Below are 15,386 nucleotides of genomic sequence, written 5' to 3' on the forward strand. Positions count from 1 at the left end.
GGAGACTTGAGGCGAGGGAGCACCGGTGCTGCTGTCAACACCACCACATGCCTTGACTCAATGGTTTTTCCACACGTTCAGGTGAGAGCTCCCCAGTTTACCGTTACTGTCGCACAGCAATATTGGAGAATGGCGCCCTCAGGCAATGAGGGAGCAGGGGTGGGGGTGTCAGTGGCGGGCACAAGATCCCCCTCCCAAGCAACACGGGCTTTAGAAGGCGGAGAAAACAAGCGGGAGGCGGGCTGGGCCACATGGTTTCACTTTCAGGGGCCCAGAAGGCAAGCAACCCACCCTCTTGGCGGCGCTCCATCTCCTCCTTTTCTTCCCCACATCCCACCTCTCGCCCTGCCTTGCTACGCCCCTTTCATCTTCGCCCCCTACGTTGCAGCCCAAGCAGGCACAGCTCTCCCCTTCCACCCTGTTTCTGACCTCCAACTTCCCTGCCCCACTCGGCACCTTCCCACCCAGCGAGTCCCTGCAGCAGCGCGTGCCTTCCCCGGTTCTCTCCCAGCCCCACGGCTTTGCGTGCACGCGAATCCCCGCCCGCAGCCACCCCTCCCGGGCCCAGACCTGTGGCTCGATGGAGGGATGCCGGTGGTGTAAGCAGTGGTATGCTACGACGGGGAGGGGGGCGGGCAGACGGTGGAGCAGCAGGGACCTCCGGCCTCACGGAGTCCTCCCTGCGCCCGCCCTCTCACTGCCCTGGGCTACCCGGGCGCTGCCAGGGCTCGGCTCCTGTGGTGGCGACGGGACCATGGTCTGGGGGAATAAGCGGGGGGCGGCTGAGGGGGGGGTCCTCCCGCCAGTGACAGGCAAACCGAGCCGGGCCGTCGCCTCCCGCGTCACCGCAGCAGAAAAGCGCGCTCAGCCGCAGTCTCGCAGTCCTTGCGGGGAGGGGGGGGGGAGGAGAGAGAGCGTGACTGGGAGGGGATCAGGCAAGGCGAGGAAACGCGGTTTGTGTGAAGGAGTGCAGAGGTGGGGGCACGGAGGAAAGGGGGGCAGGAAGACGAGGCTCTGTGTGCCAGGTGGCGAGGGAAACGGGGGCGGGGGGAGGCGACGAAGTTGCTCGTTGCTTCTTTTCGTTGTGGGGATCCTCCCGTGTTCTTTGGGGGTAAAATGGGCGAGGACGGGAGTGGGGGAACCCACGTTTATTATTGGCCCACCCCCTTTTGGCGCACACACAACTAAAGAAGGGGAGACGTTGCGGCAGAAAAGCTTTCGGGGTTTGCAATTCAAGGAGCTGGCTGGGCTCTGCCAGGCAGCAGCATGCAAGCACTAGAGCTGGGAGAGATTACGGTCAGCAGGATCCCGAACCTCGGGGAGGGGGGCTCGTTTGGATTCGAGACCCGTGGAGAGCAGGAGGCCTCCCACCAGCCCGGCCCGGCTTTTTTTAGCACAGGCTTAGGTTGCCATAGAAACTGCGACCCCGAGCTTGCGAAGTCTGCGAGCTTCCGTGCCCTGCCCGCGCTCGCTCGCTCTCTGCCCCGCCCCTCCTCTGTGACATCACAGTTCATTACCCGGGAAACGCCAATGACGTCAGGTGCCAGTGACATCAATAACTGAAAAGGAATGGGGAGCTGTTGCGGGGCCTAAGGAAATCCAGAGAACAAAAATCCCCCAAAGACGGACGTGTGTGTTTCAAATCTTAAAAAGACAAAAGCAAAAGACAGGTCGGGAATAGACCGCCCCTTGGTGCCTGAGATGCAGCTCATTATGACCTCTTTAATTCCTCTAATGAAGCATCTCTCCCCACCCCTGCTTAGAACCACAGCATCTCTTCATCTCACTGAATGCAGGAAATGTCTCCACCGGTATGAAATGAGAGATTAACACAAATCTTTAAATATTAATTGTAGTATTAGTCTGTAGAGGGTTGTGGGTTGTTTTTACAACATGTAGTTGTGTATGGGCAAAACAAATGTTTACATAACTATCAAAGTATAAACAAAGTACCCTCATTCAAAAAGCCTCCTCCAACCTAGTGCTCCCCAGATGTCTTATGACTACAATTCCCATCATCTCTGGCCAGCATGGTCACATGTGCAGGGCACCCAGTTGCGGGAGGGGGTCCATGCCCAACAACACTCATTTCTGGGTACTGTGTGCATCACCAATGCAGGGACAGCCGCAATACAATATATTGCCATATTTTTCACTTTTAAGTACACCATTCTTTGCAAAACTTTTTTAAATACAAGGCAATATTCTTCATGTTCAGCTTCCTCTTGTTGGGCACCATGGAGTATTATTATTTTAATCTGTACTTAATTCCCCTTCAGCAGACACCAGAACTACAGCAGTTACACTCCAAATTCGTATTTGGCAGCTCATTGAATAGTAAACTCATTCACAGAACAAAGATGCTTACAGTTAATAAGCAAGGTCTGATTTACCAGCCTTTTCAGGCTCTGTGCCCTTGGACTGTGGCCCCGCAGAAGTACAAAGTTGCAATTTCCAAAGGGATATATTGACATACAGCCCTCATAGATGTCCTTGTATCTATTGCATTTGCGTTCAAAACACTGCTTTCACTCAACGTAGCTACTCAAGAAAGATTAGTCTAATCTTCAGCATATTTACTCAGAAGTAAACTTTACTGAGTTCATTAGGTCTTTTTCCCAAGTAAATTTAGATCTGTTTCTTTAAGGATCCATGTGTCAGAAATAGTGAAAAGAGCAACCTTGAGAAGTGGAGAGGTTTTTTTTTTAATTGTCTAAGGTTGCACAGAAGCTGTGTGTTCTCCTAAATTAGAAGTAATATCTAGTCAGACTTTAAACACACACACAGGTTATCGTAGCACAATTACCTCAAGTTTTTTTTATGTGCAGACAGGATATGGTGCTGCAATTGTCATTGAAGGAAAACATGTAAAAGTATGGACCATACTTTGACCATGCAGAAAGGCATTTATCAATCTGTGGTTGTAATGAGCACATGAAAGTCTCTAAAAACAGGAGGGCAATTTGTGACCCTCCAGATGTTACTGGACTACCACTCCCATCATTGCTCACTATTGGCTATTCTGACTAGGGCTGATGGGAGTTGCAGTCCAACTTCATCAGGCAGGCCACATGTTGCCAATTCCTGCTATCAAACCCCCCCCCCCCAACCATTTTCAAAACCATGAAGAAATTCAACTTTATTTGACACCCCTAGTCTGCATCTTTTCAGGAAATGTAGCGAGGAGTTACCACTCATACTATAAATGGACAAGTTCTTGAGAGGACAAACATTTCAAAGGGCCACATTTAATAGCTTGTTTATTGCTGTAAACTCAAGTGGAAACTGTACTCACTTAAGTTCTCAGACCCCAGTCTTAAATACCTTTACCTGGAAGTAAGCATAATTGATCTGAAGAGCTTACTTCCAAAGTAGGGTCATAATGATTAGGTTTCAAAAACAACTTTTTTGGTGAAATAGTTGACACAAGTCTCATACCATGCTATTTTTAATATATATATATATATATGTATGTATATGTGTGTGTGTGAATGAGCAATTACTTTTGCCCAGATGCGCTACACTACATCTATTTTCGAAATGCCTAGGAAGTCTTGAGTAAAAGGAAGGTGAGAATGTTTAGCCAAAGTAGCTTAGGAGTATTATTCCTCCCCCACACCACCTTTCCAGGATGTCAGATCAGGCATTCCTCAGGAACACGCCATTCTTATCTCATTTTCGGGCACACCCAGAAGGAATTGTTAGTAGCCTTCCATTGCCAAACACCCATTTTCTAAGGGTGTTCTCCTTGTGTTTATTTATTTATTACATGTTTATACCGCCCAATAGCTGAAGCTCTTATAGTCAATGGAGAGTATCCTGGGGCCTGTAGAACTGTTCAATTCTCCTTTGAATCTGCTACAAATTCAGGAGGGGCACAGAAAATGGGTATGAAAAATGGTGCCTGCTTTCTGCAACCTCAGAGGACAATGTAGGGGTCAAAAAGGGGGGCTTCCAATGGGCAAGGAGGGGAGAAGCCTGGATAAGAAAATCCCTATGATCTCTCCAGCTCTGGCAGCATGCCTTCTCTAGATGGGATCGAAGGCCCATTGAGAGGAAAAAGGTTTTTTAAAGTGGACAGAGGGGCAAAAATTGCCTCCATCATTGTTCCTGACTTGCTGGAAGTAGTCTTGCAAGACATAAGATACTCAGAAGCCTCTGAGATTGGAAGTTTTTCTCTAGTAGGCGTCAACATGTTTGCCTTCCAACCCTAATGCAAAGGCAGGACACTTGCAGATGGGAAGAGTGCTTAATACACCCTTCACTGACAGACTCCCCTACAACCCATTACTCCAGGCCCTCTGTTCCTCCAGCTAGGCTCAGTATCTTTAAACTGCTGAGGCTTTAACAAAAACAAAAAACATGGTGATGGAAGGGTTAAATTTCCACCATTTCTGTTTTCAGAGGCAAACATGGGATTAGGAATCCCATGCTTGACTAATAGCATCTAGATTTGCCCTAAGAGACATATCCTATCCCTGTAACACAGTAGCATTTTAACAAGAGCATTTAAAGAGGCAAATTTATATTGAGATGCTAACAATGCAAACCTATTACATGTTTATTCAGAAATAAGTGCCAACGAGTTCAATGGGGCTTATTCCCAGGAAACTGGGTATAAGGTTGTAACATATAGCAAGTTTTTATTTCTGTTTTTGAGATCATCTCTTCTGAGATGATGGTACTGAGTACCAAGTTAAACCAAGCTCATGTGTTTAGGCCTCTAATGACGTTTCAAAATAATCTCGCTTGGTATTCCACATCTAAAAGCAGCAAGTAGAATAAATTATTTAACAATAAAATCCCCAAACCCCAACAAAAATGGAAGGGGTGAGTGTTTGGGGAAACCACTACCCAGTTCTTTACAGAACAGCATTAGAGATATAGCCTTTTAACATAGATATACTGCCAACTCCTGACACAGTAATGACAGCTAAGGCAGATCACATATGAGTAGAAATATTTTATTACAAGTTTTCCAATACAGGCTCAGAGACAGCTGGCTAAGGCTTTTGTTACAATAGTCAGGGAGGGCTGCATGCTGCTTTACTAAGGAAGCACATCTCGCAATACAGGCCCTCAATGTCTTAGTGAGGAAGAGAATATTCCTACACCAGCACATGAAAAAAAAATTAGAAAACCACAGTGAAGAAGGGATCATCCAAATTCCAAACCTTTCCTTTTATTTATATAAAAAATCCCACACATTTTATAAACACATAGGATTTGCTACCAGCCATTATTCTCAGTGGTTGACCAGAAGGTGTGTGCAGTGAACTCTTTCTGCACCTACTCCCAGAGTGCCAATTGGTGGGAAGTTCTGTGATGTAGCAGAAGAAGTTTCAGATTCTTAGTTGCCAATTGGTATAAAGGTCTTTGAAAGCGATTGCAGTTCTAGGCCTTGAGACACTGATTGGTGAAAAAAATTTGAAGGGGCGGGGTGGAAATCTCCAGATTCCAAAATGCTGATTTGCCAGGAATTTCCAGGATCCTCCAGGGGTAGTGCCAGGAGGAAGCGACTGTTACGTACGGGCATTGCGTTCTGTCTCTGCCAGACACTCTCTTACCAGCGCCCGGGCATGAATAATCCCTGTGAAGGAAAGACACAAGACTTAGACATACTGAATAATCAGTTTCAAACTACCAACCTAGCAGACCACTGCTTGCCAAGGTTCATATGTGCAGCATTTCTCACATTGGTGCATGTCACCACATGCGCATGCTTTGCTACCCTGAAGTGCCATCCACACAGGGGGAAAATATGTTGTATGAAGTAGCTTTTTATTGGGCAAAATGGAGATATGACTATATTTGCATAAATCAGAAATTCCAGATGGAAGAAAAGTGCTTGCTGGCATCAAACATGAAGGCAGAACAAAGGACAGCTAGGGTAGGCCAACACTTCACTGCAAACAAGGGTTATACCCATTGGGTATGGAGATTGTAGTCCAGCAAGTTCCACCTGTTCCCAGTGTGTTGCAACTATCTGCATCAAAAACTGCAGTTGGACAGGAACATTGGGAGTTTGGGCTTTAGTTTGGGATAGGGTAGAACGTCAAACCAATGTTTTTACTAGAGACCAAAGTGAAGTAGGAGAGAAAGAAATTGATTAGTCTTTTAATATTCAAACCAATTATTTATAAATGGTTGGCTATGAAGAGCAACACCAGAGAAACATTATACAAAGAATTAAGCTTGCAATGCCTTTTTTTTTAAAAAAAATTGTCCTATGCCATGACCAGAAGGCACTTAGCTCTCAGAGGAGATTTCCTACCTCGTTTCAGCCGCTCCATAGCACTCTTGCTGCCTGCATAGGTAGGTCGGATTTCCTTGCCCATCTCCTCAATGACAGAAAGCAAGTCTGTGTATGTGCTCTGGGAGCCTTGGGCACCTGGTGGCTTCATAGCCTGCAAGATCAAGGCAGAAAACAAGTGAAGGGCATTCCTCTCCCATTATTCCTACCAGCTGGCAAGATCTCTCCTCAATTCTTTTGCAGAAACTCACCTGCACGTAGCCCATCGATGGGGGCCCAAAATCGTTGAAGAGGGGTCGGAAGGGGGCAGAAGCTCCAGGGACAGATCCAGATGGAGATGGGACACTCGTGGCTGAAAATAACAGGAAAAGAGACGGGATTTTAGCCAAGATTATCTGCTACACAAGTGCCCATGAAGCGCTTCTGAAGGGTAACAGTTTATTTTTTCATGTCTTCCCATTGTAGTCACGGCCACTGCCAATTGAGGTAATAGCTGAAAGACTTTCTGGGGAGCAGACTAAGAAACATTGCAAGGTGATGAAACTTGTGGCCCTCCAGATGTTTTGGCTTACAAGCATCAGCCCTAGCCAGCAGCTAATGGTGGGACATGATGGAAGTTGTAGGCCAAAACATCTGGAAGGGCACAAATTGCCCATGTCTAATATAGTTAGTGCTAGATTTATATGCCTTCTGAATTCTCTATGGCCAAACAATTGCTACCCAATCCTCAAATAATCATCTTAGCTTTTCTCTGAACACTTGTGCAATATGATTGGCATAAATCACACAGCTGGAAAAAGAAGTGTTATTTTTGTTGCAACTTGTTCTGTAAGTCAAAAGTAGGGGAAAGGGGACTGGGTGTGGTGCTTTTATATCAATGACAATACGCTGCCTGTTAGCCAGTCCTGGAAGCCTGTCACAATCTTTACTGTTAAGGCAGGGCTGGTCAGCTACTGCCAGTCCAGCGGCCATTTTCATCCCAGACCGCAGTCTGTGGGGTAACTAAAAAATGAATACAGAGCCCTAAAAGAGTCAAATCTAGCTTACAAACAAACTAAATTGGACCTTTTTAGTGCTCCATAGTACTACAGACAACATTCCCCCCAAGTTTATTTTTTAAATGTGGGGGGCAGGAGTTGAACGTGCCCTGTGGTCTGTATGATGCCCACCCCTGCATTACAGTGAAGGTTTGGTTTCTGGTGGTTTAGATCACCTATTTCTATTGCAGAACAAGATGAACTATTTCACAACCTTTTCCCCATGAAGGAAAAAAAAGTTTTATGTTTGCCTTCCTTTTCAGACAACTGATGCATCACAGAAGACTACGAAAGCATGCATGAGCATGTGGCCAACAACTTTAATGGATTTATTTGCAATTCTGATCTAAAATGGTCAAACTGTGCCAATTCTACTATATAGCAAGAAGTTACTTAAGATAACTTTTTCCTAGTTAGCATTGCATACACAGGTTGAAAGGGCACCACGTTTTCATGTTTGCAAATAAGCAAAACTTTATCGAATGCTACTGGTATTTTCAATCACATTGTTAAATACGTCAATTGTCTATTATAGGGACTAGCTCCTCATAGAATATAGCTGGCTTTTTCTCTTTAGATCAGAGATGCAGTGTGTACCTTTCCCCTATTTGTGCTGGATGCACTTTCATTCCAAATGTATTACAGCACCTTAACTCCACAATCCACTGCCATTATAATTCCTATTCACAGCTGTTATCAACCACTGTGCTCAACACACATAAAATACAAGGGAGGATTAAAAAAACCTAAATTAAACATAGGGCTGGTTTGCATATTAACTTGGCCAGTGATCCTCTTCAGGTGGTAAGGGAACATTCATCCCTGTTGCCCCAATCCCATATATAAGTTAATGTATGAGGCACTATGGCTATGTGGAGGCATGTGCACCTAGAATCCTTACTCCCTTTACTTTGAGGGAGAATCATGTAAGTTGAATGCCTGTGGATATGGGCCTCCATGTGGAACACTGTCTCACATATCACCTTAGGCATGTCGTGGTGGTAGGACACATGGTCACTTTTAGCTCCACTGCAGTAAGAGCTGTCAGCTGGGTAAAAGTGTTAAGCCCATAAGTTATAAAAGAAGAAAGGGTACTGAAATCTAAGATTTAGGAAGCTGAAGTGTCTTTAGTTCGAAGCATTCTCTCAAGAACAGGTGCCATTATGTTAAAAATTGGGGTATCTGTTTATAAGTCAGAGCTTAATAAATTTGATTTGCAGAAGTTTTCAAAACACTCTTAAAGTTTAGGATAATTAATGTTCCTTCTACCAACACATAAGAGATGACTGAGGCAAATGACAAGAAACGGAAAAATTTAGACTATTTTAAATATCGTTTCTAAATATTTGTTTCAACTGCTGCCACAGAGTTAAGTGTATGACCTACTTTCCTTTCAAACACAGGCGAAGGGGAAAGCATATTAGCAATGAATGCAAGGCTTTTTTTTTTAAAAAAAATAGCCAATTAATTCATGCACACACATGGTTTAAAAGAGCTATTTATACTATGTTTGGGTGTTAGATTTGAATGCAGTCAAGACTTTCAAGTTTATTCTGATTTCTGACTCACTTTTGCCAATCTTGGAATGGAACAGTTGCTCATGAACATCTGTGTTATAACTCAGTTCCCTTTGTTAGGCCTGAAGAAAAAGCAGTCCAACCTGCCTCTCACTTTAGTCTTTAGCACTTCAACTTGTCTCTCACTTTAGATTCTAGTATTATATCCATACGGTGTGATCTTGCTTCAACTGGCTTCCTTTTTAAAGAGTGAGAGCAGAGTGAACAATAAAAATGTACTCAACATATAAATACACCACTTCCCCCATACTCTTGCAGCCATGATCACAAAAGCTTGCGGTTTTTTCTTAACTTCCTGCAGCTCAAGGTACAAATGTTATGTTATTCTCTCCTTGCAGGAAGAGAGAATGCGGTGGGGGGGAGGGGGTGAAAAGAGCAGTCACTTCTACAAGATAGTAAGAACCTGCCATTGTTCTCCATTGATCTGAATCTTCCCATCATTCCTGGTTGTCACCTTCATCTTGCATTTCTCATTGTATCCATGGGAGCCTCAGTGTAGAACAGACCACCATCATTTAACTTTATATGTTATGAGTCACCCTCAGAACTCTATTATAAAGTGGCCTATAAATACTATTCATTAATTAAATATGCATGGACACATGCAAATATGCACATGCCACCATCACTACATAAATCAGGCTAAGAACTATTAAAGCTACTCAACTCAGGACACGTTTCTAAAAATAGAAAGCTTGCAAACACTAAGTCCTTAGCTAACTAAATAAATGGGTGTTATTATGCCAGTAATAAGAGTCTAAGTATGTAGTTTGTAAAGCATCTGGAGTTAATTTTTAGGGGGGAAAGGAAGAGAGACAGAAAGTAAGTAAATTACTTTGGAGAGGTCTTGAAAGAGAAGAACAGCAGCTACTTTATTAAGAGGATTACTTCATTGAATCAGAGATTGGGCTATTAGAGATTGTAAGCTAACCCTTTCTGTTATTAGAAAGCCCTACCTACATTTTCTGCTCCATTTAGTTGTGTGTGTTCCCTTGTGCAACAGATTCACTTAGTTATTGCAAAGCAAACAAAATCATACACAACACTGCAGATGTTACCTTAGTACACTTGTCCAAAGCTATTATGCAAATAATGTAGCATTTTCGAACCAATTGGTTTCTGAATGAGAAACAGCCAATGGTTTTACACCAATAATGAGTGCCTGACACTCTCACCCCCTTTCTGAGAAGAAAACCAGAGAAGAAGCAGTTTGATTTCAGATATACAAATAACTTCTTGCCCATGCTGTGGCAAATAAGAATCACTTCCAGACAACCAGGAAGAGAAACTTTTGTAAACTGAAAGCATGATGGTCCTTTCTTTCAAAACTATCAGCTCTCTGGAATGACTAACTCAGATTTGTCTCGGTAGACAGGCAAATAACATGTTGCATGAACGAGTATATATAAAGCTGCCTTATACTGAGTTAGATCATTGGCACATGTAGCCCAATAATGTCTACTCTGACTAGCAGCAGTTCTCCATGGTCTCAGACAGGGATTTTTGCAAGTCCTGTTACTCAATATTCTTTCTCGCTGGAGATACCAGGGACATGTCAAGAAGGGACATGACAAAAAGGGAGCCTAGATTCCAGTTTTCTGCCAAAAGGCAGTCATACACATCAAGCCCCATCTCCAAACCTACACAATTTTGGCCTTCAACTATCAGCCCAGCCAGTATGGCCAATGGTTAGGAATGCTGAGGATTGTAGTGCAAAACATCTGGAGGGCCTCGTGTCGGGAAAACCGGTCTTAAGTGTGCCGAAAGGAGGGGAGGTGCACCAGAGCAAGGTGTTGGCACAGCAAGTAGCTCCAGAAATAATCTCCTGTAAGCATGCCAAAACACATACAAAGAACAGGGTTACAAGCCAATGAACCTGGAGAAAAAGCCCTTCCTGTTACCAAATATGGCAGTCAGACAAACCCTGAGCAAAGCCCAGGCAGACTCTTCCAGAACAAACGCTGATGTAAATAAACTGGTACAAGGAATCGAAGCCTCAATACGTGGCTCCAATCCCTTCAAGTGATTGGAGTTCAAATCCATAACAAACTCTTTTTCCTAAAGCACCTGTCCATTGCCACTTATGCTATAGGACACTCCACCCAAAGGAAGAAACAGAAGTTACAGAGAGACCAAGTAACTTGCTCTGTCACCATTCTTTATTTTTCAGCAATACTTTTGTCACTTGCTAATCCATCAAAATATAATCCACCTGGCATTTACAGCGTAATCCTATGCATTTCTCCTCAAAGGAAGTCCCAATGAGTTCAATGGGGCTCACTCTCAGGTATAATTCATACGGAGCACAACTGGGTGCAACTGTACTGGGTATAGTGGGACTTAGTTCTGGGAAAATACGCAGGCTATAAAGTAACTTGCCTATTCATTCTATGTCCACCCACCCAGCCCCGCCTTTGCAGCCCACTTGACTGTCCTAGGCGTTCAACTTTAATTTCTCTAGGGTTCCGGTAGCTTTCAATAGCTGCAGTTTCCGAACACAATAGAAATACTGTGACAAGAAACCCTTATCTCTACTGTTTGCATTAGTTTTATATCTATTATTATTTATAATATAATTAATATTATTACTCCAGGGTTTATTTTAGTGTATCTTAGGCATCCCCCCTCTTCTCTCCTTTTGCGATGGGAAAGCCTGCATCATTTGCATTGTCAAGCAGCTGCGGAAGGCCCAGGAAAAGCCCTGCCCAGCGAAAGGTGGCGAGAGGAGGGGAGGCAACCCTCAAGCGGCGGCCACGGCCCAGGCGACCCCGCCGCGCAGCCTTCCGCCCCGCCGCTCTGCCCGGCCGAGGGAAGATGTGGGGTCGGGAATGGGGGTCGGGGTGGGCTGGGGGAAGAGAAAGGCGATGATCCGACGTTGGCTCTTACCGACCGGCGGGGGTCCGGGGGCGGGGCTGGCGCTGCTGCTACTGCTGCTGGTGCCGGCGGCTCCGGAGCTGGTGGGGGCAGGCGCGATAGGCTTGTAGGACATCCCCGACTCCGCGCTCTCTGGTGCTGGCTAGCCCGCGATTGGCGCGCTGCTCCGATTGGCGGGGAGGCTCCCACAAGCACACCCCTGGCTGGCAGGCTTCTTGTCTCCGCCGTCCCCGATTGGTGGGAGACCCCTCTGTCCCACCTCCCAATTGGCTGCGTCTGTCTCCCCCTTTCCTCTCGTCTCCTGCCTGCCCCGGCTTGGTCCCCGGCAAGTGAGGGCTTTTCTTCCTCGCGCCCGAGGAGGCGCACGCGCTTCACAGCTCAGTCCCTCGAGCGAGCGAGCCTGCCTGCCCTGTCTCTCCCTCTCCTCGCGCTCACTGTTCGAGGGGACTGACCCTGGTGAGAGCGAGCACGCGCGCCTCCGACCCCCTTCCCCTCGTCTTCGCCTCGCGCTCAGAGCACAGCTGAGCCCCGCGAGCGGCCGCTGCCGATTACGCCTTCGCCGCGCGCCTACGTGTCCCGCTCCCTCCCCCTGTGACCTCACTGCGCAGCATTACACCCTTCTTGTCTGTCTCCATAGCGACGAGAGGGCGCGACTGTGGCCTAGTCGTAGCCTTTCCCGTCCCGGTGTCCGCGTTGTTAGCTCCGTACGGCCGTGATGCAGCCGTCGTTTCTGCGTCCTCCTCATCCCAGTGCCTTGAGTCAGTGAGGGGTTGCTACTTCACATCTTCATGTGGCCTCTTGAAGCGCTTGTCCTAAGGGCCCAGTGTTTCTTCTTGGGGGGTGGGGAGCCAACTCTTGTCCAGAACGTTTGAATTAGAGGCCTTCATGTGGCACTTAAATCGGTTTTTTTGCGTTTCCCATGCGTGTGATTCCAGTTAAAATATCTATGTTGGGTTGAATAAATGTAAAACAGTTTTCTTTGGCTTTATCTCAGGAGCAATGCGGTATTCGAAGGCATTTTTAGTGTCACTTGTGAAAATACCGTTTTGCTGCACTATTGCTCACACACTTTGTTAGTTATTGTATTGTTTATGAAAAACAAATGGGGGAAGACTAAATAGTACGTTTTCCTCCCCAAGCTGGATGTGTGAATTGGGAGAGCGTCTTAAGAGGGCAACCCTATGCCTCTTTAGACCGGAAAAAAGTCCTACAACTCCCAGCATTCCTCAGCTAGCATGACTGGCTGGGGAATGCTGGGAGTTGTAGGACTTTTTTTTCCTGTCTAAGGATGCGTAGGAATCTTCAGATAGTTTGCCACCCCAGACAGCTGTGCCACATAATTCTATAGTCTTATTGTTTTAATATGATGCATGTGGCCCTTGGTCTCTTTATGAGACTGAAAATGAAGGATAAAAATGAATGTACAAAGATATATCTATCTCAAAACAACCAACTGTCTCATGGCACCTTAAAGAAAAAAATTGTTGTACGTTTTTGTGGTCTATAGCCCACTTCATCAGATACATTGTGTGTATTATGGAGAGTTTTTATACAACAGATGGGAAGGGTTGAGAAGAATTGTAAACAGTTAGGTCGGAAGGAAATTAAATGCAGAAAATGAAAACTACATTATTAATAGTGATCATTTACAGTGTAGTTGTTACTGGTAACCAGACATCCTGACACTAGGCAAACCAATTAACACATGTAGTGTGATAAAAAAAAATATTTTCCTGATTCAAGCTTCTGATAATAGAATTGAACCTGTTGGTGAATTCTACCTCAACAGTCTTTCGCTCCAATCTTCCTTTGAAATTTCTTTTTAAAGTTGATGATAGATTGTCCTGGGAAGCTGAAGTATTCTACTAGTTTCTGAAAATTGCTATTTGTGGTAAGATTTGTGTCCATTCTTTTCCCGTAGGAAAAAAAGAAAAATACTTAAAGTGGCCAGTACAATAGTTAAGGGTAATTATAGATTTGCGGGATGAGGAATTTAGCTGCTTAGTGCCTTGGGTCATGGGGTCTGCAGATAGCAACAGTTTTTTTAATGGCTTGATCATTGGTTACTGATGGAGGGGGCCCTATTGTTAACAATCAGAAGGCATGCAGTTATTCTGCCTTTTCTTTCTTGCCTTTTCTTTCTTGCCTTTTCTTTCTTAGCTTAAGAAAAAGATGAAGAAGCAATCAGGAAACATGGATGACAAAATGTCTACCTCCCAATAAAATTCTATGAAGGAAGATGGGCAATTGCACCTTAAAAGCTTTGTCTGGAAGTATCCTCAATGTTTCTTAATTACAGTGAAAGGCTCCTAAACAGGTAATTTACCTACTGAGGATTGTGTAAGAAACAGCAGTTTGAAATTTGGATGGAGAGAAAGCACAACAAAGTTCTCTAGCAGTCTATTGTAGGAGTGTCTATTAATTTGCTTACAATATGATCTACTTTTTAATTTGTAGATAAATCAAATATTGCAAAGACACTAGGCTTCTAGAGCTATCCCAACCCAAAGGAAACTAAAGTCACCAAAATTTGAATAGCTGTGAACTATGCCTATAGAACAAAACATGCATAAGTTCTTATAAGTCTGACAGGATGAAAATTAGCTGTAATTTGGTCAATGCAAATGTCAAAACTAATATGCAGAATACACATTAGCCTGTTTCCACTAGTTTTGTTTAGATCTCTCTCTGACTCAATTTGACATTTGCTCATGATGCATTAGAGGCATAACTGGTACCTAGTGGGCTTTCACAGTACTACTTTTCAGTAGGGTCATATTTGTTGTAATGTGTTGTGTTGCATGGCTGTGCAGTTTCATGGGCATCTAACAGATCATTACATCTTTGTGGTTTGCTTAAGATGGATGGGAGTTGGGGGTTCTCCCCTGATCATCTGATGAGTCAATTCCATAGAGTAGCACTGGGCAACTGCTGCTCTGCCTATTGGGCTTTGGACTGTGGTGTACCACAAGGTTCCATCTTCTCCATGGTACTTTTCAGCATTTATATGCAACTGCTGGAAAAAATCAGCAGCTTGTAATGTAATGTCATCAATGTTTTAAGGAGACCCAGTTACATTTTTGTTTGTTTTCATCAAATCCAGGAGCAGTGTTTCAGCCCTTGAATGCCTGAGTGCAGTTGTGGACTCGACAATGATGAGTTGAAGCTTTATCCAGACAAGGCAGAGATTACAATGGTTGGCCAATCTAGTACTTGAGGGATGTTGGTTTCCCCTGTCCTTGGTGGAGTTACATTTCCCTTAATGAAAACAGTATGAGGCTTGGGGGTTCCCCTATAGAACACATATAGGCCATATGTGGCCCTTAGTCAACTTGCATGTAGTCCATAGCCCCTGCCCCTCTCTAGTCTATTGGCTCTGGAAACAGCTAAGGAGTGTGCTAATTGGGTTGCTGCTCAGCTGTTCCCAGCTACAGTCAGTGAGGGGAACAGGGAGGCATGTGATGGGATTGCTCTACTCCTAACTACAGAGACTTTCAAAGCTTTTTCTAAAGTACACAAATATCTTGGCAAGCCTGAAAATCCTGGAAGGCTCCTTTAAAATGCAAACAGAAGGGGATAAACATGTGCCAGGCAAGCAAAGCTTTTTTTAAATGCGCAAAAGGAAAAAGCCTGCATGTACCTCTG

General features: G+C 44.7%; 2 protein-coding genes across 5 annotated transcripts in view; both read right to left on the bottom strand.

Annotated features, from left to right (window-relative positions):
• PITPNM1 (phosphatidylinositol transfer protein membrane associated 1) overlaps nucleotides 1–687 on the bottom strand; it is a 28,439-nt gene extending 27,752 nt beyond the window's left edge. The window contains exon 1 of one of the 2 annotated variants that reach the window (XM_063116943.1): nucleotides 571–687. The gene's annotated coding sequence lies outside the window, so the exon portion shown is untranslated. Of the gene's footprint in view, nucleotides 1–101; nucleotides 203–570 lie in introns of those variants that run through there. The other variant, XM_063116944.1, reaches the window with a different exon arrangement.
• A 4,261-nt stretch (nucleotides 688–4,948) lies between these two features.
• Nucleotides 4,949–12,265, bottom strand: CDK2AP2 (cyclin dependent kinase 2 associated protein 2). 3 transcript variants are annotated; one of them, XM_063116983.1, is made up of 4 exons: nucleotides 11,754–12,265; nucleotides 6,505–6,605; nucleotides 6,275–6,407; nucleotides 4,949–5,590 (listed from the first exon to the last, which is right to left on the bottom strand). In XM_063116983.1, the coding sequence occupies exons 1-4, from the start codon at nucleotides 11,854–11,856 to the stop codon at nucleotides 5,523–5,525; spliced, it is 405 nt and encodes a 134-aa protein (XP_062973053.1). In that variant the 5' UTR covers nucleotides 11,857–12,265; the 3' UTR covers nucleotides 4,949–5,522. The 3 variants fall into 3 exon arrangements, with proteins under 3 accessions (XP_062973053.1, XP_062973055.1, XP_062973054.1); XM_063116985.1 differs by having other exon boundaries at nucleotides 11,758–11,814; XM_063116984.1 differs by lacking the exon at nucleotides 11,754–12,265 and adding an exon at nucleotides 8,860–9,020.
• Between the last annotated feature and the right edge of the window lie 3,121 nt (nucleotides 12,266–15,386).

This window comes from Elgaria multicarinata, chromosome 2 (assembly GCF_023053635.1).
Source record: "Elgaria multicarinata webbii isolate HBS135686 ecotype San Diego chromosome 2, rElgMul1.1.pri, whole genome shotgun sequence".
NCBI lineage: Eukaryota > Metazoa > Chordata > Lepidosauria > Squamata > Anguidae > Elgaria > Elgaria multicarinata.